Below are 17,291 nucleotides of genomic sequence, written 5' to 3' on the forward strand. Positions count from 1 at the left end.
ATATTTTATTTATAAAATGAATTGTAATTTTAGGTCTCAAATCATTAATTCCTAACGAAATTAATGATTTGAGAAGACAGTATAGAATGCTTTCTATACTGTAATAAAGGAATAAAATTTCAAATGTTTTAAAACGAAAATTTTTACAATTTGTAAGGGTAAACTGAATTGTTGAAACTAATAAATTGCTCTGAGAACTTTTGACTTTTACAGAAATTGATTAATTGTTCAAATACTCGGGAATATACTGGAAATTTAATAAAATTATTGTTTCGGTTTTTATCAAAAATTCATTCTTATACAAAATTTTCTTTATATCTTACAACCAGGCGCATCCAAATTTCTTTCATTGTACTCAACTTTAATTAGAAATGGTAAAACTTAAAACTGAAAGCTAATATTCGAACACGAATTTAAAATATGCGCTACAATTCTATTGCAAAATTTTTATCAGAAAATAAAGAAATTTGCCTGAATTGGGAACAAAATTTCTGATACAAAACTCATAAACATGCTCTAGCTGTGTGTAATTTAAATATTTTGCTACAATCTTAAAGTTCAATTTGAAAATTTAAAATTTGATCATTATTTTGGCTTCAATATAATCACTATAATATAATAAAAATCTTAATAAAGTTAACAAAAAGTAATGAAATTTTTATTTTTTTCTTATTTTTTACATCACACACAATTCATGAATGTTCAAATGAAATAAAAAAAAAAACTATAAAGAACACATCCAAAATTTAATTAGTTTTATTCGAAGGAAGAAAAAAATAAATTTTTTGCTTTTTTTTTTTATACTTACTTGTGTATTGTGTGTCAATTTCAATTCAACTCTTAAAATTCATGTACTTTCTATTCAAATTTTTTATTCTCTTAATATTCTATACTCATACACTTACATATGTTTTGTATATGGAAATCTTCATTCATGTACATTTTATTATATATCCTTGAATATCCTTTTTATTCTTTTCATTATATAAAGTAAGTATAATACAAGTAAGCATATTTTTGTATTGTTCTCAATCTATGTATATTTATGCCAATAACTATATATATACACAATCCTTAACATTCAAATTGAAATTTTATGAAATTAAGCGAATGAAAATTTTAAGTTAATTTACAGCATTCGAAAAAAGAAAAAAAAATGGAAAAAAAATTTTTATTTTATTTTTGAAGTTAGATTCCTTTTTTTTTGTTGATATTCTCAAAAAAACAGAAACAGAAAAGAAAGGGCTACATTTTGCAAAAAAACTAAAAAAAAAAGAAAAATAAAAAACCCCAAATCAAAAAGTCTCAGTTCGGTTTTTTTTCCCAATAATTGGATTGAAGCACTAAAAAATAAAATAAAAATTATTTACATGCTTACTGAATTAAAAAGAAGTAAAATGAAAAACCTTAAGGCCTCGATCAGTTGATGTGATCAGCACATAACCAACCGCAAATTGTTTTGTCTAGTTAGGGAAAAATGTTGTACAATATTATGAAAATCCCTTACCATTTAAATTAAATTTTAAGGACCCTAGTAAGCTTTCAGTTATTATGCCTAGTAAAACAAAATTCTGGTTCATAGTGGTGTTTCGTTTTGAGTCATCTGAATTGTTTTCCAGTTAGTTTCGGTAGAACAACCAGAACTCAAATATTAAATTTCGCAAAAAAATTCATCAATTCCGTAGATATTTTAAAAAGTATAAAATCGGCTTGTAAAAAAGTCCAGTGAAAACTGACTGTAAGGCATTGGTGGGATAATAAACATTTTCATGACATTTATATTCTGATTATATATCTGAGATATTTGAAAGCGATTAAAAGTAAGCTGTTCATTATTTCAGCGTTCATAAAAATTTCAAAATTTTTGTTAAATTAATTAAATGTACTCAATTGTTAACCATGCCATATAAACGATAAAATTGAGCTATTATTTAAAATTCCACTTCCAAAAATTTTCACAACATTCACTCAAATTTAATTATAGAATTTAAATAAACATTTCAGAATTAGATCATTATTATTATACACCACTGCAAGTCCATATTATCTATGATATAGAAATATCAAATATTTAGTGTAATGCTTAAAAAACTGCAGCATTGGCTCAGTTTACAATTTTCTTATTAAAAAATTTTTCTCTCAAATTACCTTAATTATAACACAATTGCAGTTAACATTTAACAAGAATAAAATTAATAATTCTGTTGTTTCTTCTTTTTTTTTCTTATAAACTAAATTTACTCATCCTATCCCATAAAATAAACAAAAAACAAATAAAAAAGTTAATTTTTTGCATACCTCATTAACAATTTCATATATTAAATTTTTTTCTCTGTTAACCTATTTTATAAAACCAAAAATGCGATGACTTAATTCTTAGAATTATATTAATATAAGTAAGTAAGTAAGTAAGTACTTATTATAACTATTATATGAACAAAATATTAACATTATAAGATTACAAACTTCATTTATAATAAAAAAAAAATATAAAAAAAGTCTACGTAAATTGAATTGAAAGGAAGAAAAAGAAAGCAACAACAGCAACAAAATAATTATTTAATTTTTTTTTTTTGTGTGTTTCTCCTATACAACGGGCTTTTTTGTACGTCCTTAGAATTTTTTTTTTAAATTAAAAAAGAAAAAGAGAAAAAGGAATATTTAAGTGCTGAAATAGGAACCTTCTTATACTAAAATAAAAAAAAAAAGTATTACAAACACTTATACTTAAATATTGTATATGAAATTACTTCAAAAATGCATAACAGATTGTCCTTATTATCCTTATGACTGCAAAATTAATTCTATTAGTGAAAAAATAATAAAAAGAATAAAGCGAAAAAAGAAGAGAACAAAAAAAAAAATATTTTGTTTGTAGGGATGCTATTTTTGTTTTTTTTTTTTCGGTTTTTCATATTTCCTTTCTTTTCTCTTCATTTTTTTCTCTTTCACTTTTCTATTCTTCTTGTTTTCATTTTCATTCCTCTTTTTTTTTTTCTTGTTCAATTTATTTTTGTTAGTTTTTTTTTTTTGGAAAGGGAGAATTCCGAAAATAAAAATGAATAAAATGGAGCTGTTATCGAGTATACAAAGAGTGAAGAAAAAAAAACAGAAATAAGAAGAAAAATAAGAAAAATGAACGCTAACTCTAAACAGAAAAGAAAAGAATCCTTTTTATATAATCGTTTTTCAAGTTTTTTGTTCTCTTCCTCATTTCTTTGCTTTTTTTTATATTTTTCGTCCTTTCTTTTAAGTTTTTTTTTAAACAACTTTTTTGTTGCCGTCTTCTGTTATACCAACTCCTATAAGTTTTGAATTAAACACAAAAGAAGGCGTGTAATATCTTTATTAATTTATAGAATGAATTTTTTTTTTTTGAACAATTTTTTATCCTTTATGAAGCGAAAAATAAATAAAGAGTAAATGAAAAAATTTTAAAAAAATTAAGTAAAATTAGAAACTGAATAAAAAGGTTTTTTTATATTTTCAATTTTGTTTTTTTTTTCTTGTTTTTTTCAAATATATTTTCTTATAAAATTTTTTATATAAAGGACACATGAAGAGAATACAAGATAGATATAAAAAGAAAAAACATTGGAATGAAGTTTACAGAAATGTGAAAAAAAAAGGATATTTTTTAGTTTGCAATGAAGACTAATAAAAAAAAAATCTTTTATTATTGTAGTTTTTGTTTATTTTCCTTGTTGTCCTTTTGAAAAAAGAAAAACTGGAAATCGAATGATCTTTTAGAGGTGTCGCGTTTTTTTGTTTTTGGTCGCTTTATCATTTTTGAAAGTGTAAATAAGCAATATAAGGAATGAATTTATTTCATAAATAAAATAATAACTTTAACCCTTAAAATTTCAGAAATCGAGAAAAATTAATAAAATATTGGAGGTTATTAATTATGAGATTTTATTATAATTCAAATACAAATAATTTTTTTTTTATTCTACTTCGCTCCTGGACTGGTATTATCCATGATATTGTATATAGTTTCTGAGTTTTGGTAGGTAGGTGATCAGACGTAGAATACAAATCATATGTAAATTAAATAATTTTTTTATGAAATTTTTAATTCTATTTTTTTTTAAATTTCAATCCTGTTTAAAGATATTTAAGAATTTTAAGCAGGCGGTGATTTAAATTTTAAGAAAATATTTCAAGTTTCAGTTCTATTTCCTCATCTAGAAAATCTAATAAATTTAATAATTTTAAGTTAATTCTTATGTTTATTATATAGCAGATAATTGTATGTAGTTCTTAAAGTTTTCAATATTGCAAATTTTGAGAACAAAGAAAATTGTAAAAAAAAATTGCATATATTCAGGGGCCTCTTATTTTTCAGAGAATTATTTAATTAACTGCAAAATAAATAACTTTTTTATTAAAAAAAAATTAATTATAATGTTTTAAAGGAAAAAAATATTGAATATTAATTAAAATTAAAAATTTTTATTATTTTATTAAAATTTAATTAATATTTTTTTCTTAGAAATGAACGTTTTTTTAGCAAAATATTTTTAATCTAGTTTCATATTGAAAACTAAAATTAAATAGAAATTTAACTTATTGAGGCGCTCAAGGAAAAATTAGTTTAACTCAAAAAATTACTTATTAAGTAAGATCGAAAAAAATTTATCTTTGAAGTTGTGTGTGAATATGAAGTTTGAAAATCTTTGAAGTTTGTTCGATATTCGGTAAAATTCACTTAATATAGAGCTTCAAGGATCGGACAGATTTACAAAATTTTCAATTAAGGTTATTGAACAACTCAGCAATTAAATTTAAAAATCTTTAAACTCTGCTACTTAGACGATTTTTCTTTTACGTTACCTAGTTTTCAAAACAAACAAAAAGTGAAACTTTCGTTTATATAGAATTTATTTATGAATGGAAATACAATGGTCGAGCCGCCTATTATATGCTTTAACATTTTTGCTAAAAAAAATTGAAGCAATCATTTCGAAATTAAGAATTTGTGGATTAGACCACTTTGCCTAAGTGTATATATTTTCACAATAAATCTCATTTCAAAGGATTTTGAGCCGTAAAAGCAGCCCAAATTAAAAACGTTTTGTAAATATAAACCAGAATTTCCATAGTCCTTAAATATTGAATTTTTAAATTATAGACCAAAAAACTAGAGCTTAATAAAAATTCTAATTCTTAAATTTCTATCAATTGGCATAATTTTCAATAAAAAATTTTTTTACAACAAATTTACTGATATTAAATTGAATTGATTATCAAAAGAATTTCTAAATTTATTTTTCATTTTAATAATCGTGAATATAGCAGCCATAATATCAAAGAAAAATGAAAATTATGTCTATAAATAAAATGAAATTTTTCAATTTGTCAGTCCTTATTATTTTTGATAAAGGATTTTATCAAAAAATTTTATTATACCCACACATACAAGTAAATTTTAAGACGTATATGTTAAATACAAAAAAAAAATCCCACCAATTTCGGTCATTCATCACGAAATGCTCTTAAGAATAAAACAATATTCCTTGAAGATTTCTCCATTTATGACATCTATATTTATCATAAATGTAATTTTGAAATGTGAAGATTCTTCATAATACATACACATACACACTTATCTGGACAGAAAATAAAATTGAAAAACTTTAACAAATACATAGAATAAAATTGATAAAAAAGGTATGCATTAATTTTTCATATTAAAAGGTAAGAAGGGTTAAAGCATAAATATTTTTAATCATAATGTCTGACTGTTGTATGTCGCATTATAGAAATTTAATAATTTATTTAAAATGTTTATCTAATATTTCAGTTATAATGTGTTTTCTCCAGTATATTTCAATTTATATTTAAAAAAATCGTATTTTAGAGTTTAAATTAGAAAATTTGCTATAAAATTTCTTCTGTAGAAATAGCTGTTCTTCAAAATAGCTCTTCAATTTTAAACAAATTGTGGAAACAATTCATTTAATTAATTTAATTAATGACTAAATTTACACTCTTGAACTGATTATCAAAAATCAATTAAAATTAATGTTTAGTATTTTATTATATTTGCGTTCATTAGGACTAGCAGGATAGTTTATTTAATTATATTAATATAATTGGGACTAGCAGGATTAAATATAAAATCATAATAAAATTTAAATAAATTAATTCTTGATTTAATACATAATAAATATTAAAAGATATATTCAACTCCTTTATGTATTTCAAGAATAGATCAAATAACAATGAGCAATCGTATTCTAAGACAGTATCAGTAAAAATTTTTAAAGAAATTATTAGTAATTCAGAAAGTAATTAAGTAATTCATTTTTAAAGTAATTATTACATGAAATCAGAATTTATGAGGAGCCCTCGGAACACCTTCTGGGAGACTGAAGGGAAATACTGGGGAACTACATAATCAATCCAGCAGAGCTATGATCTACTGGTCTTTCATCACGAGTCTCGAGAGGGTGTTGCCTGGGCTTATCCAACACCTAATTGGGGGACAAAACAGATACTTATATACTGATTGCGGTGCACAGTTACCCATACTTTTGCAATTTATACCATCTACAAGTCAGAATTTTATTTTATTTTAAAAAAATCTCAAAAATTGACATTTATTATGCAGATAAGAAATAATTTTTAAGAAATATAAAATATTTTTTTTTTTCACTTAACTTTAAAATATTTTTATGTTGATTTTAATAATTTCCTTTTTCTCAAAGTAAATATTTTTTCAGAAATAAATACTATTTCCTTTTAACATAAATATTTTTCCATTTCAATATTCGAACTTTTTCACATTATATACTTTATTAAATATAAGAAAATTTTAAAAATTAATATAAGCAAAAAACTGGAAAATAAATATTTATATATGTATACATTATTATGTCGAAAGTTCATAAAAGAGGTGAGATCAAAGAAAATTTTAAAATATATGAAATTGGAAGAAAAGTTGTCATACACTTTTTGAAAAAAATAAATTTTTAAAATCTTGTAAACTATAAGTGTTTATGATTTACAGATTCTTAGGAAATATAAAATTAAACATGTGTTTGTATTGATCCCAAGAATTTCAGGGGCTCTACTATGTAATTTGATATTCGTAAAACTATTTGGGTATTTGCAGAAATGGAAAGGTAGTACTATGCAAATTGAATGATGCTACCTTACTATTTTTCCAAAGCCCCAGAAAATAAATTTCCTTTAAATATATATGTTGTTCATTTTCAAATATTTTATTTTAATACCGTATTTACTAGAAATTGAATAGTGTTGTAAAAGCAAATTGTTAATATTTTTGATTTAGTTTATGACTAATTTGTACATTAAAAAATTCTTGAGCGATTTGTCCAATTACAAGTCTAACTAATAGAAATTCCTTTATAAAACTGCAAAATAGATGGCTGACGTTGTCAAAAGAATGAGTCAAGGCCGAAAAATTAAAAAAAAATTTTTTCCTCGAACTAAACTCGAACCAGTGACCTACCGCTTTCTAGGCAGACACTCTACCAACTAAGCTATATATATACATATGAGGAAATTACTAGCAAATTGTTCTTTACATTGCTTTGCAGCTGTCTACGTACATGATTTCAAAGTATTTGTTTATATGAAATTGCTATATATACAATCTTCTAATCTGCAGTTGTATAAAGAAATTTCTATTACTTATTCTTTTAAGAATTATTCTTATAAGTCTTATTACGTTGTACTAATATTGGCTTTCCTATAATGTTATAATCGATTTGCGATATATAACAATTAACACTATTGTCATAATACCTTGACTGAACGGTTTTAGTGTACGGTACTGAATAGTTTCAATGTACAATTAAGTCTCGCTCCAAAAAACTATTAAGGAAATTTATTAATAACTAAGATTTTAAGAGCCTAAATTCAATTTAAAATAAAATTTTCTTTATTAAATTTTTCAATTTTAAATTTTATATCAAAAATGGAATTTGAAATGAATCACACTTTTAAAATCAAAATCATGTACAAAAACAAAAAACAAACAAAAAAAATACCATTAAAATAAAGGAGTAATGGTAATGTGAAATTGATTGATCTAAAATTGGAAAAAAAAGTAATAAAAATTAAAAAAAAATAAAAAAACATTTCCTTTTTCTTCCGTAATGGATCTTATTGTCTTTTCTTTTATATTTGTCTTCTAAATTCAAGTTCGAAATGCTTATGTGTTTAAAAAAAAAAAGGATTCAAAAACATTCAGAAATAATTTATTACAAACAATATTTCATATCACCCCTACAAATTCACATGCACATATATGTATGAATGTATGTATGTAATATTTTATTTTAAGGTACACTTTTTTATTTCATCTGCTCCTTCACATTTATTAAAAGGAATTTCGAATTCTATATAACAAAAAAACAACAGAACGGGGTTGGAAAAAAAAAACAAATGTCATTTTTCTTTTAAGAATTTTATTTAAGAACAATGTTACCAGTAAAAAGGACTCTAATTTTTTCTTTGTTCTTTATTTTTTATTCCTTTTTATTACATTTATTATTATTATATAAGAAAAAGCAAAAACAAACACATATATTACGTAGAAAAAGGTAAGACGGGAACAAAAAAGGATTGAATATTTTTGTGAGACCAAAGTTAAAACTCAAACAAGAATACATGAAAAAAAAGTAAAAGAAAAAAAAATGTTTAATGGTAGATGCTATGATTAGATTATGAGAAATTGGAAAGACCCTCAATTATAATTAAAAATCTGTCCTCAATTTAAAATTTATTATATTGTAAAATTAAATTGAACAACACTTGAATTTTTTTATTTTTTTAAAAAATTAAAGAAAATTTAAACCACTTTAAAAGTTTTTGTAATTTTTAGCATTTTTTCAAAAATTTTTTGAAAAAGAGTGCTTATTAGTTCCTCTCTTTCCGTACGTCCGTCCGTCCATGGACATGTTTGCAAAATTTCTACACTCTTGAAGATAAAAAGCTGAAATTTTATATTAATTTTTACCTATTTCACCCCCTCTAAAAGTTATACCCCCCCTTCCGGAACCCTACAAATGGCCTTACATATTATAGTTAAATTTTAAAAAAACAAAATAGCTGTTCAAATTTACCGTTATTTAAAATCCGTTTTTTCCACATTTTTTATGTCGGTTTTATTCTAAACCCCAGGTTGTAGGAGCCTAAAATTTTAGCAGCTGTTAGAAAATAAATAATTTATTTTGTTAGGAGAAAATTTTTTTCCATCTTCACCTCCTCTCAAGTTATCGCCTCTTGGAGTTTGTAAAATTTGAATTTTTGTCGCCTCATATTTCCGAAACCGGAAGCTTTTTCAAATTTCTATAAAAGCAAGAAGCTAATGGCAAATTCCATGACATTAAAAAGTATAATTATTTTTCTTAACTCATGCAATTAACGCTTAAAATCGAGCATTATGTTAAACCCACTTTTTATTAATTTTTGCTTTATTTCAAAGACTGCATAAATCGTCCATCCTAGATATATGCAATGCTAGAAATAGTTTCTTATATGAATGAAAATATTTTTAATTGTGTATATTCGTATTATATACATAGTAGTGTACATAGAATATTTTTCAAAGCAGTATTTTCATTTCTTGAAGGGAAAAGTGCTACAATACAAACCATTGGTTTGACCCAACTTTATATAAATTTAATTCATTTACGTATGTACGTAGCCATATTCGAAATTTTTTATTATTCCACGGATGGTAAAATTTTCTGAAAAATAATAAGGAAATTTAATTTATATAGTATATGATCGGCTTGAGCTATTTTAAGCTAACGTTGTACTGAACATTGTAGAGATAAGTAGAGTCAATGTTCTTTATTATATTAGTGTTTTATTGCCTTGTTTTGTTAAATTTTAATTGTGTTTAAGTTTGGTAGTGAGCTTACTCCCCATAGATCAATAATCCATGTTTTATTGGAATAAAACAAACTATAATCCTTTTACATGATTTGGGACCAGATTTATTCTGAATATTCTGATATTTCTGAACAGCTCTCTTACTTTTCTAGACTTTTTGGGAGAAAAATTATGCAGTCATTTTACGAAAATATTAACCAGTGAGGTAAATTTTCTTGTGTTTATAGAAGTATATATTGAAAATTTGAATATGTAATTAGAACATTTTTGGAAGAAGGATTCTAATTAATTTCGATTTTATGGTTTTTGATTCAACTGTAATAGATATTGTACCTTATTCCGTATCTTAAAATTATTAAATATATATTGTTGTTGTATTTTAATTTACTAGCATAATTTTAATTAATTATCTACATAATACGAATATTCAACTAAAAATTTTTACAATTTTATGCTTTGAATCAGCAATTTTATGTTTTGAATACAAAATAGATTTTTTTTTCCGAAAACCTACAAGTAAATTTTAAATTTCTATATTAACATTTTCTTATAATTATAATTTTAAGAGCTGCCTTTAAATTCGTTATCCACATAAATTTCATATTAAAAATAATAAAATCGAGAATTGCCATTGTATCCTTTGTATATATAATGTCTTAGATTAATTTAATTATTAATAACAAGCTTTGAAAATATACAAAATCTATTGCATTTATTTTAATCCTTTATATAAATTTTAATAAGTACTCAAATACAAAATAACAAAACAATAAAAAAAAAATCTTATTGCTTAGTACTTACATACATAAGTATTTTTGTCCTTTTCTTTTTCTTTATTAAAATCATTGTATTTTTTAACATTAACAGTACAAGTATACTATACTACGAGTGATCCTTTTTTTTTTTATTAAATTATTATTGTCATTGATTTTATTTAATGAGATTATGTTTTTTTTTTGTTGGCCACACCATAAAATGTGTTATTCTTTTTATTATAGGTTTAGATGGTTTTGGTTTTGTATTCTCTTTTTTTTGAAATGAAAACAATAGAACACTATCCTAATCCTTAAAATCAATATTACTCTCTTTTTCTGTTTTTTTTTTTCAAAATAAATGAAAATCGAAAATGAATAAATAAATCCCAAAGTAATAATAATAAAAATAATAATAACAATAGAGAGAAAATTCACTAAAGTTTATTATTTTTCACATTTTGAACTTTTTCGTCCTTTTATAGAAATACACACAATCATTATACTGACTTGGAGAAAAAAAAATCGGTTTTTTTTTTTCTTTTAGAATATTTTTCGCATTTACATTCAATAATCTACTTTACAATTGTATTTTTTCAATTTTTTTTTTTATTTTTATATATTTGTATATGTGTGTTTTCAATGATTAACATACATAGATATTCGAAAATGTTATGTAAATATTGTATATATGTATGTATAAATGTATAATAAGTAAATCAATTCAATATTGAATATTTTATTTCTTATTTTTTGTACGTTTTTATTTTTTATTGTTATTATCCATTATTTTTATCCTTTTTTTATTTATTTATATATTATTATATATATATATATGTGTGGTTGTTTTTTTTCAGATTCACCAAGTTACGATGAAGATGAAGATGGTCTATTTACAGCCACTTTAGAATTATCACTTGTTTTGTCCCGTCAGGATTTAGATAATGATATTGAATGTCGTGTTGAGTCAGCTGCTCTCGATGATATTTATAAAAGTTTAATAAAATTGGACTTACAAGGTATGTTTATTATATACATAGATATATATATATAAGAGTATTATGAATAAAATATAAAACCTCATTTCATACATAATACACTAATTTTGTTTTTACTATAATATTATTGAATAGAATAGAAATTTTCCAATTATCCTTTGTGAAATTTTCTTTTATTCTTTTACTTTATAGTTATATTACGTTTTCTTTTTTTTGTTTTTATTTTATTTAGTTGCGATTCTTATCTTGTTTAATATTCGATTCTTCAAATATTGTATTTTCTCGTTACATATTCAAATGATTTCAATTTTATCATGTATATTTTTTGATTATTTCTGTATATATGGAATATGTTATACCATTATATAATATATAAGTAACATGTAATACACGTGTATATTGAGAATATTTTTAACTGGATAATAATATACAGTATAGAGAAGAATTTTCAATATATGTACTGAAATACTTGTATGTTGCACATACACATATATATGTACATGTATGATTAAAGTATACATTTTAGAAAATGAATGTGTAATTATTATAATTAATGCTGATTTAGTTATTTCCAGGGAGAATCAAGAAATTTAACAAGAAGAAAACAAAAAAAAAAAATTGTGTTTTTTTTTATATATTTTTTCCTATGTGTATGTTTTATTAAATTTTCACTTTTATATTTAACTTTTGTTTTTTGTTATATAAACTCCTGTTGTTTAGCAACTTCGAAATTGTAATATACAGGGTAATTCAACAACAAGTTAGAAGCAATATACCATCGGGTCATATGGTTTTCTTGCTGTATCTCCTGTATTATATAAAAATATTTTAATGGTTGATGGTCTAAATCAAAGCTCAAGCGGCTAGGCAAAATTCTGTAAAGAGAATTTTTGAAAGCTTCAAAAAAATTCATGAAAAGTTGTCGAGACAAACAAATTAAAAAAATAAAAAATGAGGAAAATTGAAATTTTCCTAAAGTTCGAATGCTTGTATTTCCGAAAAAAACATGTAAAACCAAATAATTCACTGTCAAATTATTTAAACCCCTCTTAAAGCTCTTTTAAATACTATTTATTTGAAACTTCTATCTTTTTTGGAACGGAAGTTACAGACAAAAGCACTTCAGTATATTATGTCAAAATTTCGCAAAATTTTCTTAAAATCCCTGTATCTTGAAAACGGTTCCGATTTAACACTAACAAAACGAAGAAAAATTTTATTCATTTTCGACCCTCTACACGGTGGTTTACGGCTCCTAAATTCCTGGTGAATCACACTGTATACATATGCACACGTATATTTATGTATACAGATTTAGAAAAATAGAGAGATTGCTTACATTTTATATAAATCTCATTTCTACAATAATATGCCCAACTATACAGAAAATTCTGTCGAACATAGATATGTACAACATATATTAAATACATTCTTAATTCCTATTCAAAATATTCAAAATAGACTTTTGTTGAATTTTATTTTAACAATATTTTGAAAAGTTCAACAATAATAATTGATGACTCCAAAGAATACTGCCATATTTTATTGAAATATACACTTAAGCACTTATAGCGAAAATGGAATCACTGAAACTTTTTGGTGAGCAGAATGCGAGTAATTCTTGAATAATGTTTAAATTCTAACATCAATTTACCTAAAATTACAAAAAAAAAATTTCAATTTAAAAATAATTTTTTATAATTTTTCATTGAAATTCAAATTATTTAATATTTGACTTATTCACTTTTAAATTATTTTATGTTATACGAAATTTAATAATTCAATTCAGTTAAGTTTATTCTGAGAAATTATTCATATGTATAGCAATTTATGAATATTTCTTAGATCCAAGATCCAACCATGTAATATATGGTTGAATATTAAAAGGAACTTATGCAGATGCTAATCTGTAATTTTAATATTTATGATGGTTTTCTGAACGGGAACTGAATTACATTGTGCTATAATATGAATTTTTGTATATGGTAAATAAGATGTAGATTTTCTGATTTCATTTCAATTTAAGGATCAATCTTTGTTTTTGTTTGTATTTTTCTTTTCTATTTTTCTTTCATAATATTGCTATTTCTTTAATTTTTCTTTTTCTCTTTTGTTTATTTTTCTATTTTCATTTTGTCCTATTTTATTTTGATTTCTATATCTGATAAATTTTTGAATTCAATCCTTAAATTATTCCACCAATTATTGAGTCAATTATGGCATACATGAATGTTATATACATAGATATACAAAGGTATATATAGTAGCTTTGAATAATAGTAAGATTTGGTAGATTAATTTTTAGGGAATAAAGATTTCTTTTCTTTTTCTTCTTCTTTTTTTTTTTTTATTATTCTTTCTTGCATTATTTTATTATGAATGGAAATTTTCGTTCTTTCACTTTTTATATTCCTCCATCAATGGATACTGTAACTTTTGAATATCAATTGGAGATAATGAAAAAAAAAAAAGGAAAAACTATAGTAAAAATCAGATATTTGTATAACATGCATAAATTTATTGTATAAAGAGATGAAAAACAGTAAAATCTTGAAATAAGGGCTAATTTTATGAATAACGTGAAAAGCTGGTGTTCATATGATTTTCTTTATTACATTGCATGGTGATAATATTTGCGGTCAAATCTCATAAATTCAATTAAATTTCTCATTTACGTTATCATTCTCTTCCTGATATCCTTGATTTCGTTATTTAGAATTGTAAGTTTATCTCACATTTATAAAGAATAATATGAACTCATGTTTTTTATAATTAAAAATAAAATTTTACTTTCTGTTTAGAAAAGATTGTCCACACTTTATAATGGCGTAACCAATACCTACAAATGTTTTTGAAAATTAATTTTGAAATAAATTGAATTTCCAACACAAATTTCAATTAAATACTCATTCTGCTTAGCTTTATTAGACTGTAATACAAATAAAAATTTAAGCTTGTGTGAATAAAAACAAAATCGAAACTTACTAATAATTCATAGGATTAATTTTGTATAGGAGATTAATATAATGAAAATTTGGGAAATTTTCTATTTGGAAATTAACATTTTTTTACCTAATTTTCTACGTAAAATAATAACAATAATAATAAAAACGTTCTTCAATTAAAAATAATTAGTTGAGAAATAAATGTGCAGAATGGTTAATTTCTATATAGATTTTATTCTATACCAATATATATAACATATATACATATAATTTAAATATGTATAAGATACAGTTTAAACTAGCAAATAAGAAGCTGAAGTCGCATACTATCAACTTAAAGCTGCAAATATCATAGAAATTTTAAGGGAAACAACATTTTCTTCCAAAAATTTATCATTCCAAAGATCTTGTAAAAAGTAATTAAATTACGATTATTTAAAATATTATTTGAAAAATTAAAGAATTCGTAAAATCTTACAAAATTTAAGATTTATTTAATAAAAATTCAGATATTCACCACAGTATTTGTGTTTTTTCACCACAGTATGTGTTTTTCACCACAGGTGTATTTCAATTATATTCAATTTTTTAATCAATTTACCAATTTTAAACAGATTGATTAAATTTTTAAAAACGTTAACAATTCATAATTAACAGTTATTAAAGCAATAATGTTAATAATTGTTCTCGGAAATTAATTTAAGAAATTTTTGTAATGATAAACCATATGAAAGCAATTTCCCCTTTATACACATTTTTATTCATAAAAAATTATTTATTCGAAAAATTTACTCCAATCATTATTATTACTATTGCTGGTGAATCTGTTGAAATCATGTTCCATTATAATTTATCCCGGTCATATTCAATAATTTAAAAATTTTCTTCTATTTATACAAATAGAATATATTATATCTATTCATATAGATATTTTTGTTGTTCCAATTTTAATTTATGTTCATTTTTCTATTCATACATTATAAATTATGTACCTGAAATATAATTGTAAATGTGGAATAAAAAAAGGATATATGAGAAATTCAACTGAATCAATAGTTGTTAATAATTTCCCCTGAAGGCATATTTAAAATATTCATACATCAAAGTAAATATTTGCACAAATGTAAATTTATCTAAATTGTCCGGGGATAAAAATGAAAAACTAGAAGGACATTATCTTTATTTTTTTCTGTTGCAATACAATGAATGTATAATTTCATTTATGAAAAACTTTTTTTTTGTTATTGGATTTTTCATACTTGTTCGTTACATTTTTTTCTGATTATGTGACATTATTGAAAAATTAATGAAAATTTTAAGAAAATTTTCAATTGTTTTTATTCCCATTCATTAATTTAGAAATTCTTTTGCAAATTTTTCTTATTTTTTCACCTCTTCTTGCTTAAGTAATAAATTATTCTACAAGATGACCTCGTATCCGTACGTACAAATCATTGTCTTGCTTTAACAAAATATTATTAGTATTTTTGACCAGGACAGCAATTTGTTATCAGCAACATTTAAGGACAATTTTTTTTTTCAAAGAATTAAATCTAATTACTTCTGCAACCAGTCTCATTTTAGTTAATCTAATAAAAATATTATGTAAAAATTAATTTTGAGAAATAAGGTACGGCAATTAGTTGAATTTTAACAAAATCTAAAAATTTTTACTAAAAATATTTTGTGATATTTTTTCAAATATTGAAAAATTCTATTCGCATCTTTATTCAATCTTCTCTTAAAAAACTCAAAATAAATCACCTTATACCATTTAATTTCCATCTTTAAAATCGTTGATTCGAACGCAAGCTATTGCCCTCAAAGGAATATATTTAGTTTTACTTTCTGTTACTTGTTAAATCGCAAAATGTCCTTTTATCCTTTCATTATTGAAAAATCATTTTAGTATGCATATATATATCCATACAATTCATAATATAGTTAAAGTTTTAATTGCAATTTCATTCTAATGAGTTTTCAATTTCAACTCCAATAGTTCGTCCAACTGGTATTCAATTAGAAGGAGTAGGACATCATACAACACAAGGTACCTTAACAACATTAAGCTGTAAGGTAAGTTTTAAATTTCAAAATTAATTAATGCTTTCAATAAATTTAATGGAAAAAAAAAATTAAATACTTATAGTTGCAAAATTTGCAATAACAATTTTAGATGGGGGTGATTTCAATAAATTCAAAAGAATAGACTGAAAAATAAATATTGAAATCATTATTCTTAGATTTTCTTTTCAAATAATTTTTAGTATTCAGTTTCATATTCATTGAATTTTCAATGAAGAAAGAATTGAAAATAAAAGTAGGAAATTCTTTTTATAAATTTTCATTACCAGTGCTTTTTAATTTCTGTGACATGACTTGATTTTTTTGACACTGTAGAGGGAGCAGAAGTAGTTTTTACATTACAATTCGTTTGTAAATTGTAATTATTGACAAAAAAGCTTCACTTAACCCATTGTTTCAACCTGGACCCTCAGTACTTTCACGATATTTCCTAAATTATCAACTAACTCGAGTATCTTTTGCACGTTAGACTAAGATAATCAACTAAATTTAATTCTTATGCTACAAGTTGGTAACAAAAAATGTTCAGAGTCACTGCTGCGTTATATACAAATTTAAGAATCAAGAGCAAAAATTCACTTATATACCGTCACAAATGAATCTAAAAACGGAAAAGAAAATATTAAATTTTCGAAAAG

The 17,291-nt window shown here is 23.2% G+C and overlaps 1 protein-coding gene across 10 annotated transcripts in view; it reads left to right on the forward strand.

Moving 5' to 3' along the window:
* LOC129612165 (hemicentin-2) overlaps nt 1–17,291 on the forward strand; it is a 154,387-nt gene that overhangs the window by 88,561 nt on the left and 48,535 nt on the right. For all 10 annotated transcript variants that reach the window (XM_055525670.1, XM_055525672.1, XM_055525671.1 and 7 more), the window contains 2 exons: nt 11,483–11,644; nt 16,568–16,644. In XM_055525670.1, coding sequence (XP_055381645.1) covers nt 11,483–11,644; nt 16,568–16,644 — 239 coding nt within the window. The remainder of the gene's footprint in view (nt 1–11,482; nt 11,645–16,567; nt 16,645–17,291) is intronic.

Source organism: Condylostylus longicornis, unplaced genomic scaffold, assembly GCF_029603195.1.
Source record: "Condylostylus longicornis isolate FDR11 unplaced genomic scaffold, ASM2960319v2 ptg000062l, whole genome shotgun sequence".
NCBI lineage: Eukaryota > Metazoa > Arthropoda > Insecta > Diptera > Dolichopodidae > Condylostylus > Condylostylus longicornis.